Source organism: Mus caroli, unplaced genomic scaffold (assembly GCF_978045245.1).
Source record: "Mus caroli unplaced genomic scaffold, Mus_caroli_1 scaffold_1, whole genome shotgun sequence".
Classification (NCBI taxonomy): domain Eukaryota; kingdom Metazoa; phylum Chordata; class Mammalia; order Rodentia; family Muridae; genus Mus; species Mus caroli.
Window position 1 is genome coordinate 167,711,645 of NW_028227256.1, and position 16,180 is coordinate 167,727,824.

At 40.9% G+C, this 16,180-nt stretch overlaps 1 protein-coding gene across 2 annotated transcripts in view; it reads right to left on the reverse strand.

Annotated features, from left to right (window-relative positions):
- Positions 1–2,957: 2,957 nt before the first annotated feature.
- Ddr2 (discoidin domain receptor tyrosine kinase 2) overlaps positions 2,958–16,180 on the reverse strand; it is a 133,492-nt gene continuing 120,269 nt past the window's right edge. For both annotated transcript variants that reach the window (XM_021159760.3, XM_021159767.3), the window contains exons 15-18: positions 15,518–15,706; positions 15,012–15,246; positions 12,694–12,843; positions 2,958–8,623 (exon numbers count right to left, since the gene is read on the reverse strand). In XM_021159760.3, the coding sequence (XP_021015419.2) occupies positions 8,489–8,623; positions 12,694–12,843; positions 15,012–15,246; positions 15,518–15,706 (709 nt within the window). In that variant the 3' untranslated portion in view covers positions 2,958–8,488. The remainder of the gene's footprint in view (positions 8,624–12,693; positions 12,844–15,011; positions 15,247–15,517; positions 15,707–16,180) is intronic.

A 16,180-nucleotide genomic window follows, 5' to 3' on the forward strand; every position in this document is an offset into this window, starting at 1 on the left:
GCATCTTCTCTCCACGCCCAGACCCGGTGAGGTGAGATAGGCCGAGGGGCGGAGCCACGTGACACAAAGGTCCTAGCCAATCCAGGCAGTCGCCGCCCCCAGTCGCGGCGGGGCTTTGTTCTGAGTGAGGCGAGCTGGCGGGCAGAGCTGGAGGTTTCACAAGGATACTGGGAGAGGCTTCGGTGCAGGAACCCAAGTCCAAGTTTGCTTCTTAGGGCGTGTAAAGCATGGTCTTTAAGAAAGAGAACCTGGATTTCATTGAATTGTCTTTATGTCGAATCACGAGTAGGTTAGCAATTTTAAGCTCTGAATGTGGAATGAAACCAGAGAACGCTAAAGGAATGCGTACTGTCGTCTCCTTTAGACCTCTCAGGTCGCTGTAATGAGCTTTATTCTCTCTCTCTCTCTCTCTCTCTCTCTCTCTCTCTCTCTCTCTCTCTCTCTCTCTCTCTCTCTCTCAGAACTAGGTAATGAGGGAGGGGCAAATACATACATTAAAACTCCCTTTTTTTTTATTAAGTTCAATTCGCATAAAAATACCCTGCGCAGCTGTTATAATCGTTATCCCAGCTTTCGCTACTTATAGATGATTTATATTGAGTGAAAGGACTAATACTCATACGTAGTATGATTGACAAAGTTTATGCCTCTTTCAAAGCTGTAATTGCTAGGGATAGCCGTGATCCTAAATGATAACGTCTTTTTGATTAATGATACCAACAAACTGCTAAAACTTAAGAAAACTGGTTGATCATGTCAACTGTTCTTAAAAGACGGTAACTTAACAAATTTTCTAAAGCCTTGGAGTGAAAAAAAAAAAAATCCCTGATCCTGAGATTCCATACCCAAATGATCCTTTTTAAACCCTGGAGTTCAGAAGTGGCAGCCAAAGAGCAGAGAAAACTGCGTGGCTCTCCCAAAGAAAGCTCACTTTTTAAAAAGAAACTGGAGAGCCGGGGGGGGGGGGGGGGGGGGGGGGGGGGGGGGGGGGGCGGAGGGCGGACAGGTGTGTTCACACTGCACCCTAGGGTAGCATGAAAGTGGCCCACCAAAAAAACTGTAAACATATTATGACGTTTATTTTGAGCTTTTTTTTTTTAATTCTCTTGTGCAATTATTAGCATGAACTCTGTGCATGAAAGCAACCTCAGGAGTCTGGCTGGGTCCGAGAGGAGTTCAGCCTTACTATAGCCTCAGATGAAAACAGGTGTGGGACCAGCTCTGAGTTAGATGAAACCCAGAAAACTTCAGAGAAAGTCTCCCCTCCTCTATCACTTCCAGCCTAGCCCAGTAAGGGAAACTGGGAGTCTTCCTCCTTTTGTTCTACTAAAGTTGCTGCTTCCAAGGCTCTGTGACCAACAAGGGACTGGACTATTAATCTAAAATGTTTATTTTTTAAAGTCATTTGTCATAGAGAGTCACAACCCAGAGCAATGAAAATAAATTTTAATTCATAGGTGAGTGTTGGTTTTTTTGTTTTTTGTTTTTTTAACCTCACTCCAAACTACTCATCTTGGGTTTGTGTTGTCCTGGGGTTCTTCTATTGGGTTCCAGAACAGTCTGGTGCACAGTGAGTGAAGCTATCACTGGCAAGCCTTGGCATGAGTTGAGCAGGTGTAGTCAACTCACATTATTTGTGCTCCATGTAATAAATCCATCTCTATCCTAAAGTCAGACCGAGATCACTTTTCCTTTTAGGGTACAGTAGGTAAGGATGGGAGATACATCTTTTGCTCTGAGTACAAAGTTCTATTCTTGGTTCTTAGAAACATTCCCAGAATAGACGGCCTCTAATTTGCAAACAGGACTAATGAATCATTTCCAGTTGGGGTTGTGTAGTTTCTCATGTTCATATTTTTCAACGCTCTTCCCTTAAAAGAAAAAATGCATTCAGTCTGGCTCAAAACTAACTCAGAGTTTTACCCAATTCATTGGTAGTAGATGGTCATGTGTTACCCTGTGTAGGATCCAAGGACTCTAGAAGAGAAGGATTTACAGATGTGTGTGGTCACTTCATTTTCAAATAGGAAGTAAATATAAAACCCTGAACAGAAAATAGTTTTCTTGTTCTCTACAACTTAACCAAACCCATGCAAGTTGCTAATGAAAAACTGAATAGACATAATTTCCATCCTCAATAATGACCTATATAATGAAACATGTGGATAACTCGTCTGTGTGTTTGTGTATGTGTGTGCATAGATGCAAGCCATCACTCATATATGCCATTAAGCCTCAGCAGTATGTGTTGGCGGCAGAATTAGATCTCTGAACATCCCCAGTCCCCTTGTTTCTTTTTGTTCCATCCCAGTTCCACCGCTCAGGTATATTCCCGGTCTTGGGTCCTGAAAGCCTGGACATTGCGGAGATAGGAAGTGCACTCATGAATACTGTTTATTCTTTGAGAATTCATGCCCATTCTCTTTCCTACTAGGACACCTGCTGGGAGAAGTGTGCTCCTGGTACTCGGAATTTTGCAAGTGAAAGTAAAATGTGTTAGGGATAGTTCTTCCCTAATCTCCATTGGGAAGTTTGCATCTGGATCCCACTTGTATACAGTTTTTGTTAATTTATGCTTGTGTGAACAGCTGCCTGAGACAGACCATATTTGTATTTAGCAAGCATTTCTGTTCCTTCAAAAAATATATATCAAAACAAAACAACTCCACAGTAATGACAATGAAGGCTTTCAAAAGAATTCTGGTAACTCAGGTTCCCAGAAGTGGCCCAATATCATGAAGATATGAAACAAGGTCTCTACTATGTCAGAGACATCGCCATGTTAGTTAGCTGTCAACTGACATCTAACAGAAGCCTTTTCACATGACTCTCTGTCAGACATCCCTAATAACCGTGTGCACACTTTCCCTATGTCACATCACCACTCCACCAGGGGTGTCCAGAGGAAAGACAACAGAGGCCAGAACTGTTACTGCTGAGACAGAAAGAAGACTGCATCAGTAGCATGACTCTTTAATCACTGTTATTTACAATTTATCATCTGACAGACTTACAGGGAATAAATAAAGGAAAATAGACAATTGGCACCATGTTCCATTCCTTTTTCTAGTACAGAGAATATTTCTGTAGCCATTTCAGAATGACTATGATCATTTTAAGCAGAAATTAAATCCATTTGCTATTTAGCTCTTGACAAAACACATTACCCACCACAGGCTATTGAATAAGGCCCAGATGTTGTCTCCTCATAGAAGAGTCCACCACAGTGCTGCAGGAAGTTGGTCCTTGGGAACAGGACATGGGGCAAGAAGAAGAGAATCCATCCATAGCAAAGAACCATTTTGTACGAAAGTAACAACCTGGGCTTTCCCTTGACAAATGTTTGTGCTTGCAGATCAGCCTGGCAACTTGGATCTGCTCTCCTATAAGACCTGTAAGGTTACTGGCAAGGTGTCTGTAGGAGAAACTATATAGCTATTTTCAGAGGTCAAAGGTATACACTGCCAGTAGAACACATTTTCCTTTGTTCTCTTTAATTGAGAGTAAGCCCTCTGTTATAAAGCACTTCTCCCCAAATTAACACATGTGATACATAATTTTTCCACTCTTTATTCATTAAAAATATACATTCACAAGCTACTCATTTGTGTGCTAGGAATCTCATAAGCCACAGACAGCTGTTATCCTGTAGCCCTTGAGCAAGGCAGTTTAAAAATGTCTAACAGAAAACCCAAAGTCATGGTCCAGGAAACTAGAGCTTCAACGTTTCCCCAGGGAGCTGATGTGTTTGCATTTAGCTTAGCAGCTGATATTACAATTAAGGATGAACAGTTAGTCGAATGAAGCTTCTCTGGTCCTCTGAAGACAGTGTTTTTAACCTCACATTAGGGGTTTATATTTGTGCCATAATCTAGCCACAAACTATCCCTACCTCCATTCAGTACCACTTAATTCTTGACCAAAGTCTCGCTTTATCATAGACCCCTCTCGTCACCAACAAAAGTCCCGTTCTTCTGTTTACAATTCCCTTCCACTTTGAAGCCTTTTATATTGTTACTTTTCTTAAGTTGTCCTTGGATTGTTTGGGTTGCCAAACAGCGGAGCTGATGATTACATATGACTCCAGTGTAACACTGTGGCCATTCTGGGTCCAGCAATGATGAGCTGTAATTGAAAGTGGGTTCAGCAAATAGCTGGAGTACTGGTCCCTGATAAAAGAGCTTGTCAGTTTGATGTTTTCTCTCATTTGTTGAGTAATATCTAGGCAGAATCCTTTATCCTGTATGCCACCAAAGCCAGATTACAAACCAACAAAGGCTAAAAGTATCCAGTGAGCAGCTGAATACAATGTAGGAAAACTGGTGAAAGCCAAGCCGGACCTAGGGTTTAGTTTTGAAAATTGTCCAAATGGATGAAAATAGACTGAAATATTTTCAGTGTGGGGAAAACAGAACCAGGGTAAGGCTATTCTGTGCTGATTCTTTTGTAACTTCTTTCAAGAAGATCATTGCAAAATGAGAAATTTCTGAAAAACATGGGACAACTAAATGGTCCCTCCCCAGTCCTTTCCTGCCAGCCTACTCAAGTCCTTCATCACTACCCATCTTCCTTCCCTCTTAGCTCAGGATTCCAATTAATTCACCAAGCGCCAATGACCTTCATCTGTTTCTAGAATATGAAACTTCAGAAAAGGTTTCCAGGAGACCAGAATCTGCATGTTGCCAAAACATCAGGGCCTTGCCCCACACAGTGCCCAAGGACATAGGCTTCAAAACAAAACAAAACAAAACAAAAAGACTATGCTGCAAGCACCAGGCTCATGGATTCAACTTAGGATCAAAATTGCAATAAGCAATGTATTGCAATTCTTTTCATTTTGTACTGGACGAAAACAGACACTGTTCTGTTTTCTAGTGCATGTCTTCAGAACATCTTCCCACATTCCCTTCATCCTGACACACCCCCTGATCTCCTCTTTACTTAAAACACATGGTCTACGCCCACATCATGCTGTTCTTGTGGGGTGCCTGCATGGGAAACATGTTTCCAATATGGCACACCCCTCTGTCAAAGATCAGATTAAATTTAGTATTGTCTAACTTACACCTATTGTTTCCATGTTTTCTGTGGCCATTTTAGACCATGGAAGGATGAGCATTATTGAAAGTATATTTGGTAACTACCAAATGCTCATACATCTTCATGCCCCAACAGCACATGGAACACCAAAGGCCAGTGCACAGACAGCATTGTCACCAGCCCTACATGTGGTCTAGAACCCACAGGAGAGCAAACTGCCTTCTGTACCCACTTCCTGAGATGAATAGGTGACTCCCTAATGGTTCTGGTGGCCACGTGTTTCTATATCCATGAAGACCATGTCCTTCCTCAACTCTACAAAACTCCCTTGCATTGCCTGCGGTGTGCCTGACATCCATTTACTAAAGACAGGCTCCTTCACCCAGCATTTCTCCTTTACCTACCCTCCATTCTTCCCAAGTCACTTTTTCTAACCTCTCTCAGATCTCTTGTCATGCATCAGCGTTGACTTCATGGCCTCCAGCCAGCCCTGTCTCTACCACGTTTGACTTGCCTCACCCCGTGTCTTCCCCAGAACCTCTCCTTGCCTCTTTTTATTGTGCCTTCTTTCTTATTTTCTACCCATCCTCTCCTTCCAGCCACACACACACATTCATGTAACAACTTTTAAAAAAACACTACTCACATACTTGCATACAGCCCTCTTTTGTATTACAGTTTTGAGCGTTCACAGACAATCTTTCCACAGCTCCAACAATGCATGCTCTCCTCTGGGCACTCATTTCTACTCCAGGTCACATATGTGACATGGTTACACATTTATCTGGTCACCAGATCAAGATTTGAACATAGATCAATGACAGAACCCATGCCTAGCAAATGTGAGTTCTGGGTATGATCCCCAATAATAAGAACATAAATGGACCTGGTTAATGTATGCATTCATCAATAAAGGTATAAATTGAAATATGATAGTCTAAAGAACATCTTGACATAAATGGTTCACATATATCGTGATCACGAGTTACTTGGGGAAATAACAAGAACCCACAGTTTCTCATCTGTTTCTGCTTTCTTTTCCAAAACCTACCTTCATTTCCCTAGTTTAGATTTGAGCTACCTGTCTACAGAGTAAGTCTTTACCATCTACCACGGTTGGCTACTCAGACCTATACTGCTAAACTCTACTAGTGTAACTAGAAACTAAACCTGTGTCTGTAATACAAAGGTTTCAGTGCCAGAAGGTGGAACCTTCTTCATACCAAAAACAAAGTGCCTGTACATGATGATACATATTTGATAGCCATCTGGAATAGATTAGCTCCATAAAGCAAAGTCCTGGAAATTTCATTTGTAAAGGAATACAGTGAACTGGGGGCAGAATCCTGAAGAATATATAGTCAAGAGTTGTGAAAGAAATATGTCTGGCCCTAGAACTATCAAATGAGATAACATGGAGAAGCACTGGTCACTATAAAGCAGATATAATGCAGGTGCTGCTGTTACTTAAATGATGTCTCTCGGGATCACTATTACTGGCCACAATTGTCTGAGCAGTAACTGAACCTACATCAACCACAAATCTAATTCTCCAGCAAGCACAAAACAAAGCAGAACTCCAAGAGATTCCTAAATAATAGATTCGGTTTTCCTTTGAGACAGATAAGAAAACAAATTCAGAGAGAAGCAAGACTTGGAAAAATGACATACTTGGCTTGAGGCAGAACAGGGCCAGAGTTCCCAATCCAACGCTCTCTCCTACCTCTGGGATCAAAGTTAGTCTTGCTGAGAATGGTAGAAAAGCCATGGGAGAGGAGGTAAATTTGCTGTGAGCGAATGGGATCTATGAAATTAATGTCAAGACTTAGAGGTATATATCTGCTGTGTCCTGTAGCCATGCTGAAGGCTGAACCAAGGAGCTCTCTAAGAGGTTTCTAAGAGACCATGGAGCAAGCTGACTGGATATACAGAAGCAGATCACCAGTATTTTACCTTGGCTTGGTTTCCTCTATAGGAATTAAGGGTTTTTGTCGTGTAGATTGCTGCTGAATCTTAGAGTCTGTGAAGGATGAAAACTTAGGGTCACTAAGTTAGTCACTAAGGTGACTCCTGCTTGATCATGCATCAGTTCTCATGAATCCCAAAGCCAAAACTTCATGCTTTGCCACTGGCCACCCTCTCTTTGGCAAAAGCACTTTCAGTAACACCGAATGGCCATCCTTTTATTATCCCATACATATATACCCAGTAGTCAACAACCTCTTCCCTGCATAGTTCTTCAGCTAGTATCTGAAACTTTTCGGAGATGAGAGATTCCCCATCTCTGGGGAAACCCCCGACCTGCATATGTTCTATTTCCATATTTTCCCAAGAGTGGAAGTCAGTCTTCCTATAACTTTTTCCAGGGGTCTTGGCCAAACTTTTGGAAATACTCTGAACATATCTCTTGTATATTGGACATGACATTGGATACTTGTGCCTGAGAAGTTGAAGCCCTAGCCTATAAATCCCACAAAGGCATCACATAGTGAAAGAAATAGAACTGGACAAGAGGAACTGATGGAGCAACCATTCAAATATCAAAACTTGAGGCTTTACAGATTAAAGTCAAGTTGTCACTAGAACACACAGGTGAAGACCCTCACAGATGAACAACAAATAGTACACTTGTGAGTCATCCTCCAAGGACCTTCTTTCCTATGGCCATGGTCTACTGGGAAGCATGTGCAATCTTTCCCTTTCTGTGTCCTACTTCAAGCCTTACAACAGACACGTCTTTCTATCCATATGCCCTGTTTCATGGGTAGGCTCTGATCTCTGGCCATGATTGAAGAAAATGTTCATTTCAAGACACAAGATAGAGGTTTTTAAGTACATGCCACTCACTTTGACAAGATAGATAGATAGATAGATAGATAGATAGATAGATAGATAGATAGATAGGAGAGACAGAGACAGAGAGATCTGAGAGTCACGTCCAAGTCAGAAAATCATCCATTTGTTGTGGAATGCCAAGTCCTGCAATTCTTCATTACCTCTAAGTATTTTCCTTAAGCCTAATCTCATGTTTCTCAAGACATTCATATTCTTCAAGTTTTTCTTTCTAAAGGTATTTTACAGAAAGTGACATGGAATAATATTGTAGGATCTGCACCCTTATAAACAGAAGCATAACCTTTATAAATTATCTGAGTTTCTAGTCTTCATTATCTAACCATTTGGTATATCAAGTAACACTTCTTTTACTAATATCTGCTCTATATTTTTTTCTTCTTTTAGTTATTTCATGTAAAAAAGTATATATGAGTCAATAGTAGGGAGCAGGGAGGTGTAGTGGAGGAGGCAAGGGACAGAGAGGGCAGAGTGACTAATTCTCTGTCTCTCGGGTCCATTGAATGTCCAGCTGGAGTGGCTTAGATGTGGGTGAGCAGTAGGCCTTGTGGGAAGGATCTGGGCCACAGGAACACTGCCAGGTGCTGATGCATCATCACTCGGCTCCTTGCTGAAGAAGCAGGAGGTGGATTTCCTGGAAGGATGGCCGGTGCTTGGTTTCTCTTCTCCAGCAGCTGAGCATCAGCTTATACACAGAGTCGGGGCAAAGGGCTGGTTGAGGGAGATAGATCTATGGGAACAAACATTTTAAACGAGAGAAAACATGTGTATTAAGAGGCAGGAAGAGAATGGACTATAACATAGCTCTACGTCTACCCTCGCCACTTTACTGAACTTAGCAAAGGACGTGGGTGTTGTGTCTATTCTCCCATCACACAAAGCTCTAGCTCATCAGCCCCTTTCTTATTACCTTCATCTATTCTAGTCCTCTCAAGCAGTATTTCACGTGGACCCTGCCTTCCTACTAAAGGTTCCACCAATGCCAAAAGAACTCAGATCTGCCGTCAATGAAGGTGAATCTTGTCTGAGCCAAGATGACAGAAATAAAGTACACTTGTAGCTTCTGCTAAAGAATTTGAGGTTTTTTTGCAATTTTATTGGAATAATATTCAGCCAGATGTATAAATTGGGAGGAAGGCTGTATCCTAGCAATACTCACCATTGTTCTCTGTGTTCCCCTCTCTGTATTGTTCTCATTTAAAAGAGATTGGATTGCATTACGGGTATATTCATGATGCCATGATTCCAGCCTAGGATGCTACTCTGAAGTTTCCAGTTACCATTTCCACAAGCAAGATGCTATTTTACTAACTGCCAGTCCATCTCCCGCATTCTATATTTTTACTATCATCTCCTTACCTATACATTTTAATGCCCTGCTATATTGACAGATTACTAAACCGTACTTAAACTTTCCATGATCAATCAACCATAAAAGCATCATTACCTTTGCTGAACCCAATATTTGTACCTAGTTAATCATTAGCTACTTCCCATTGCCTTGCCTTACCTCATACAACACCATCCTGGATCATGTGTCATAGGAGCTGAGCTTTACCCAGAGTCTAATAATAACACATGCTCATCGACTTCTAATTGTCAGTAAAAAGGCCAATAAGCAAAAATATTTGACTTCTGCTAAAATAGCAAGTTAGATGGACTATCAAATCAGATACAACAAAGTTTAAGTCAGAATTATAAAACAACAGATATAAAATACCAGGCATTAGAAAGTAAGCATTATTGATAACCGGCATTCTCAGGTATTACTGGTAAAACAAAAAAATTGCTAAGCTCTTTCTGAGAACTTTAGAAAAAAAGGTATAGTAATGTTGAGTCCCAGGTGTGGTTGTGGCAGGCCTGTAGCCTTGTACTTGGGAGGCTCAGGCAGGAGGATCAGAGTTCAAAGCCACCCTGGAAATGTGGCAAGACTTGGTCTCAAAAGCAACAACAGCAATAACAATTTAACTTGAACAGTTTAAGTTACATTTCATAAGATTTCATATCACATATACCATTTTGTGACCTCTTATAACACTGAAGTACAATTTAAATTGATTTAATTTTAGTTACTAAGTTCTATTCATACTATGGGCATTCAAGAAAAATGCTACCTGGAACTTCTTCACACCTTGAGATTGTAAATTGAACACAAAAATGCCAAATTCACTTTTAATGGTTGGAATTTTTGCTGTAGACATTTAAGCATTTTAAATTGAAGATAAATTGTTTAAAATTTGCTTAAGCTTTGAAGTTTCTTCTAGAATTTACATAAGCCACATGGTTCATCTACTTGCTTGTATCTCCCGTGCCCAGTAGGTTGGATGAACTATTGGGAAATGAGTGCATCACATCTTTGTAGCTCAGGGACTACAGAAGCCACATAGTAGCTGATACACACAGTGCTGTCCATATATGCTTATGTCAAACTCTAGAACATGAATACTGGAATTTCAGCTATAAACACAATAGTAATCAAATTTTACCAAATCTGATAAATTGTATTTAACCTGTTGTTTACATGTGATATGCCAAATTTAGAAATTTCTTTACCAAAATTTTGAGTTGTAACTGAGAAGTGACTTAGTATGTGATGGTCATGTTTGCTTTGGGCCTGGATTCAGTCAAATCCCCAATTCTAGTACTTGGTCACAGGGAGATGGTCAAATCTGTATGTAGTACATTGCTAGTATCTGTGTAGGTAAAAATTAGTGGTCCTTTTCACATAGACTCAAACTAAATGAGAAAGTAAAGTTCTAAAGATTATTATGAATGAGAATGCCTATGATTTTCAGTTGGTTAAAAAAATGTGTTCTTGTGAAGCCGTATAACAGAATTGAAATAACATGTGACTGTCTAGTGATCATTTTTAATATCATGAAGACTAACATAAAACAAACAGAACCCAGGAAAGGACTTGGCCTTCCTCCTATGGCATGGATGTTGATCCAGTTTGCATAAAAACTGACTCTGCAGGATTTCTGTTGATAAACAATAATTTGAAGAATACCAAGAGGCTCTCAGTAACCCCACATTTGCCTATGAATCTAGGATATACTCAAATTAAGATTATTATTTTAATGAGTGGGATCCATGTTCTAATTGAACACACAACTTTTAATTTGGAATTTGTCTTCTAAAGGGTTGTTTAAATACATTAATCTAGGAAAGGAAAGTTTTCTTCTTGGAACATTGTATATTTCATAAAGACAAGAGCAAATCTTTGCTTTATCACAATAAGAGAGATGTTATCTCCTATGCTAGATAGCTTTAGGTCAACTTGACACAAGCTAAGGACATCTGAGAGAACCTCAGTTATGAAATCTGAGGGAACATTAATTAAGAAAATATCTCCATAAGATGTTACCTCCTTCCAGCCTAGCTAGGCTGGCCTTAAACCATCTGCCACTTAGGTGAAGCCACCTGCTGTGCTGCTTCTCAGCATTCTCCTTTGATGTGCCACTACCTGCCTGAGGCCAAATCTGCCTGAGGCCTGAGGCTGAACCAGTTCTCTGAGATTTTCCAGAGTTAGCACAGAACTGTGATCTTCACAAGTTCCCACTAAAAGGCTGATTTGTCTACTTCAAAGGAACTTTGCGTGGCTGGGAATGGGCCTCCCCTCTTCTTTATAAAGCGTGTTTGCCAACATTAAAGTTGAGCTTTGATCAGAATCTTGCCTTAGCTCCATCCTTTCTCTCACCACCTAGATTCCCTCTTTTCTTCCAGATTCCAAGATGCCTTCCAGGCTCCAACCTGGACATGTGAGCCGCTGGCAAGCCTCAACAATAAGATCTGGCTGTCGGCAAGCCTATAGGGCATTTTCTTGATTAGTGATTGATTAGAGAGGGCCCAGTCTACTGTGGGCAAAGCCATCCCTTGGCATGTGGTCCTGGATTCTATAAGAAAGCAGGATGAGCAAGCTATGAGGAGCAGGCCAGTAAGCAGCATCTCTCCATGACCTCTGCACCAATGTAGAAGTGTCAGCCAAATAAACCACTTCTCCTTAACTTGCTTTTGGTCATGGTGTTTCATCACAGCAACAAAAACCTTAACTGGGACATCTCCTAACCAGGATGCATGATTTAGAATTCCTGCTGCCAAATTATCTAAAGGACATTGAGATAAAAATTAAATTGCAGGCTGTTCTCATTTTCAGCATGCACCATGTATTATTCTTGTCTGTCCTTGTCATTTCCTTGTTTAAGCCTAGGTGATCCAGAGAGGACCCACTTTTTATCTCCTACAAAACCTTTCCCTAGCTATTACCATCTATCTGCCTCTTGGAAATGCTGTGATGTCAGATGCGCTACAGACAGACCCTTTGGGGGACGGCAATGCTCTAGTTACTAGCAAGCTTTAAATCCTAGGTCTCACTGGAGCATTAACAACTTGGCCAACCAAAGAAAGCTTAGTATCTCAGGGAATTAGGACTCTGTGTGAGCTTGAGGGCTCAGTTCTCCATAAGTCCCCAGAGGATCAATCAGTAGGTCCAGAGGTACCTCCCCAGAGAAGGACCAGGGTATACCAGTCCATTTGTGGATGTTCAAGTCTAGAAACATTGTTCACCAACCTAAACCAACACCATAACTTATTTGAAGGTTTTGAAGGGTTGTTTTTTTTTTCACTCTTTTTTTTTCCCCCACCAAGAAGACTTTCTGGATAATATAGATCTATGAATAGACTGAACATAAGAAGGAGAATTTAGTTTTCATCCTTGAGCTGGGGTCTTCCTACATAGTCAGGACCTTCCTTTCTCCTTCCCTTGGGAGCACCTAAGTCCACATCTGCAACAGTCCATACCTGCCTCCCTTGGTCTCGGAAGAACTCTCCAGTGTTCTCGATAACCTGCTCATCCGACAGCTGGGAATAGGGCTGCTCCTGGCAAAAGGTGAAAGTCTCCCACAGAGTCACTCCAAAGGCCCACACATCACTTGCCGTGGTGAATTTGCCCTATTGAAAGAAAGAAAAGGTTTTTTTTGGGGGGGTCTTGTTTGTTTGTTTGTTTGTTTGTTTGTTTGTTTGTTTGTTGAGACAGGGTTTCTCTGTGTAGCTCTGGCTGTCCTGGAACTCACTTTGTAGACCAGGCTGGAGAAAAGAAAGTCAGAGAAGCCAAGCCCACAAAGAAGATGTTCCATGGCCATCATCTGAAACCAATCTTCCTTCTCCTGACAAGGGTGAACAATGCTGAAACTGATATGCACGGAGAAACTAGAAGTGGCCATGTGAACTTACTGGAAAGCTGTCTACTCTGCCATCCCAGTGACCTCAGCTTAGCCCTGCTTCTCTTGGACATGAAGTCCAAGAGCTTCAAGGATATAGTCCGTAAGGCCATGGACTGAGCATTAGAACAGGTACCTTTGGGCTATCAGCTCTCTGAATGCTAGGTCACCTATAGGCTATGGACCACTTTGGGAAAACTACCCAGGGGAAAGCTCAAGTTAGCATAAGAAATCAATGATCTTGATGATAGGAATGAAGGAAGCCTTATAAGGGCCTGGAATTAGTCCTGGTGGATCCAGGACTCTCGCTTCCCTATTTGCTGGTAGCCACAGACTTGAGGACGACTTTATCAAATGACAACACTGAGAATGGTTGTGATCAGCGCTCATTAAATACACATTTTTCTATTTAATAAAGATAGTGGCACAGACATGTAGAGGGTATTGATTTTTAGATGAGAAAAATAAAAGGAGTGGTCCAGCAAATTATTCTGGTTAATAAGTCCATTAATAGTGCAACAACTGGACTAGGAAACCCAGTCCTCTGAATGTAACTCAATGTGTCTCTTTTTAATACTACACAGCACCTTCAGATTTTTTTTTTAAAAAAGTGATTTCATATGTTAGAAGTTGATAAAGATAAAGGCTCATATATATCGATGAAAATGCCATTGAGTTTTTATAAAATAGCAGATATTAGAGCATCATTCTTCTTGTTTATAGCATCATTTCTTTTGTCTTAATTTGAACCAGGATCTTGCTTTCTAGCCCATGCTTATGTCTAACTAACAGCAATTATCCTAGTTCATCCCCCCTCTACCCTCCCCCGTGAATTGGAATAACAGGCAGACATAGGTATTCATTCTTCTTCCAGAGGACCTGAGTCAGTTTCCAGACCCTGTAACGGCCTGTAACCCCAGCTCCATGGGATCTGACTCTTCTGGCCTCTGCAACCACCTGTCCTTACACGCACATTCTGACCCACCACAAACACACACGTATACATACAATTGAATATTTAAAAATACAAAATTAAAAACATTACATATTAGAAATACATGCACAAAAAAACCCTCAAAGGCGACATTCCAAAGCATTAACTTACTGAGGAGACAAGAATGTTCATTTTCTTTTAAATTTCAAAGCTAATTTATGAATCCATATTATATGAATATCAGCCAGAAATAAGCAGATGAAGTAGAAATGAACAAAGTCAAACTGGGCTCTGACTTTTCTCTGAATATTATGGAAGACAATCAAGGTAGCATTGTAGAAAGTGAAGGTTTACAGTTTACTCATTCCTTCAATGAGCTGAGTGTCTGTAAAACCAACATTGAAGTGCCTCAGATATACATGGCCAGAATGACTGAGCTCCAAGAGAGACATCTGAAGTCATTCATTCGTGGAACAAAACACCAAGAATTAGGTAAAAATCATAAAAAAGAAAAATTATGGATTCAACAAGTAAATGGTAAAAGTCACTAAAATAATACACAGACTGTTCTAAATAATTAATGAGAAGCATGGTCATAACCTTAAGATGGAAAATTTATATTACAACATAATTTTTTTAAACAGGGTTTTAATGCCCAGAACTAAAACAATCCAATAGGGAGAAGGGTAAAGACAAAAAGATAGCAAATTTCTTATTCTTTTAAACCTTTTCCCTAAAGTTTCTATAATGGTGCATTCCCCTTTTCCAGCAGATATAGGAAAGTCTGTAATAATAACAATAACAACAAAACAACAATAATATATAGTGCCTGAGAAGATCCTCTCTAGTCAGGGGAAAATGTCAAGGTCTGTGGGGCTTGCCTCCTGCTGCCTCCAGTTTGTTCCACCTTCACCCTGAGCAGCAGGTTGGTTGCTTCAACAGGGCTCACAGATGGAGAAACTCACCAGCAAGATGCTTTCCCAGGACATCCAGCGGATGGGGAGCACCGCCCGGCCCTGGATCCGGTAGTAATCACCACTGTACAGGTTTCTGCTCATGCCAAAATCAGCTATCTTAATGGTGTAATTCTTGCCCACTAAGCAGTTTCGTGTGGCCAGATCTCGGTGGACAAAGTTGAGAGATGAAAGGTACTTCATACCAGAGGCAATCTGGGTTGCCATAAACTTCAGGTTGGCGTAACTAGGGGCACGTGTAAGAAAAAAGAAAGCAGCTGTGGACAGGGCATATGCTAATCATCAAACCAGGGTTGAACCATCTATATTCTGCCTCCATTCTCGTAGAATGTTTGATTTCCCACAAAGGGTGGCTGCCCCATCATCACTGCACACTGATTGATTCTCCACACTACGCCCATGACAACTGATACCTTAAGTTTTACCACTCCCCATTTTCAGGCCCTGGAGTTACTCTCATGAGTGCACAGAAAAGACCAAGGACCTGACTCGTTTACCTGACTGTGGCATCGCTAGAACAGGAACTCAGAGGCTCATGGCGAGAAAGAAACTGATTAAGATCTCCATTTTCCATGTATTCCGTGATCATGCAGAGTGGGTCCTCAGTGATGCACACAGCTAAGAGACGGATGATGTTTGGGTCCTTGAGCCGAGACATGATCTTGATCTCCTTAAGAAAATCATTCCTTTGGAGGGTGTGATTGTAGATAAAGTCAGAGGTTGTCAGAAACAGAACTGAGAAAGGACGGATGCACAGCAATGCCCATTAGTACCCATCACACCATGCCTGGCTCCCCTCTGGATCATCTCTGAGATAACAGACAGACAGGCACCCAGAACTATCCCATTCACCTTCTCCGTGAACACAATGGATCTTTATTGAGTCAATGATAATGTTTTCAAAGATAAGATCTGTGATGCACTTTTATATCACTATATAAAATGTTGTTAATATCACTGATATGTGTTGCTTAAAACTTCCCTGCAAATGGAGCTTCTCATTAAAATCAACTCAAGTGCTGTAAGATATTTGTCTCTTTCAAAAGCTACTAAATCACAATCTTAATAAAGTGAAGACAGTTTTTACAAAGTGGATAATCACCCTCTTGGTTATCTGGTTTTTTTTGGGTTTTTTTTTTTTTTTTTTTTTTTTTTGCACC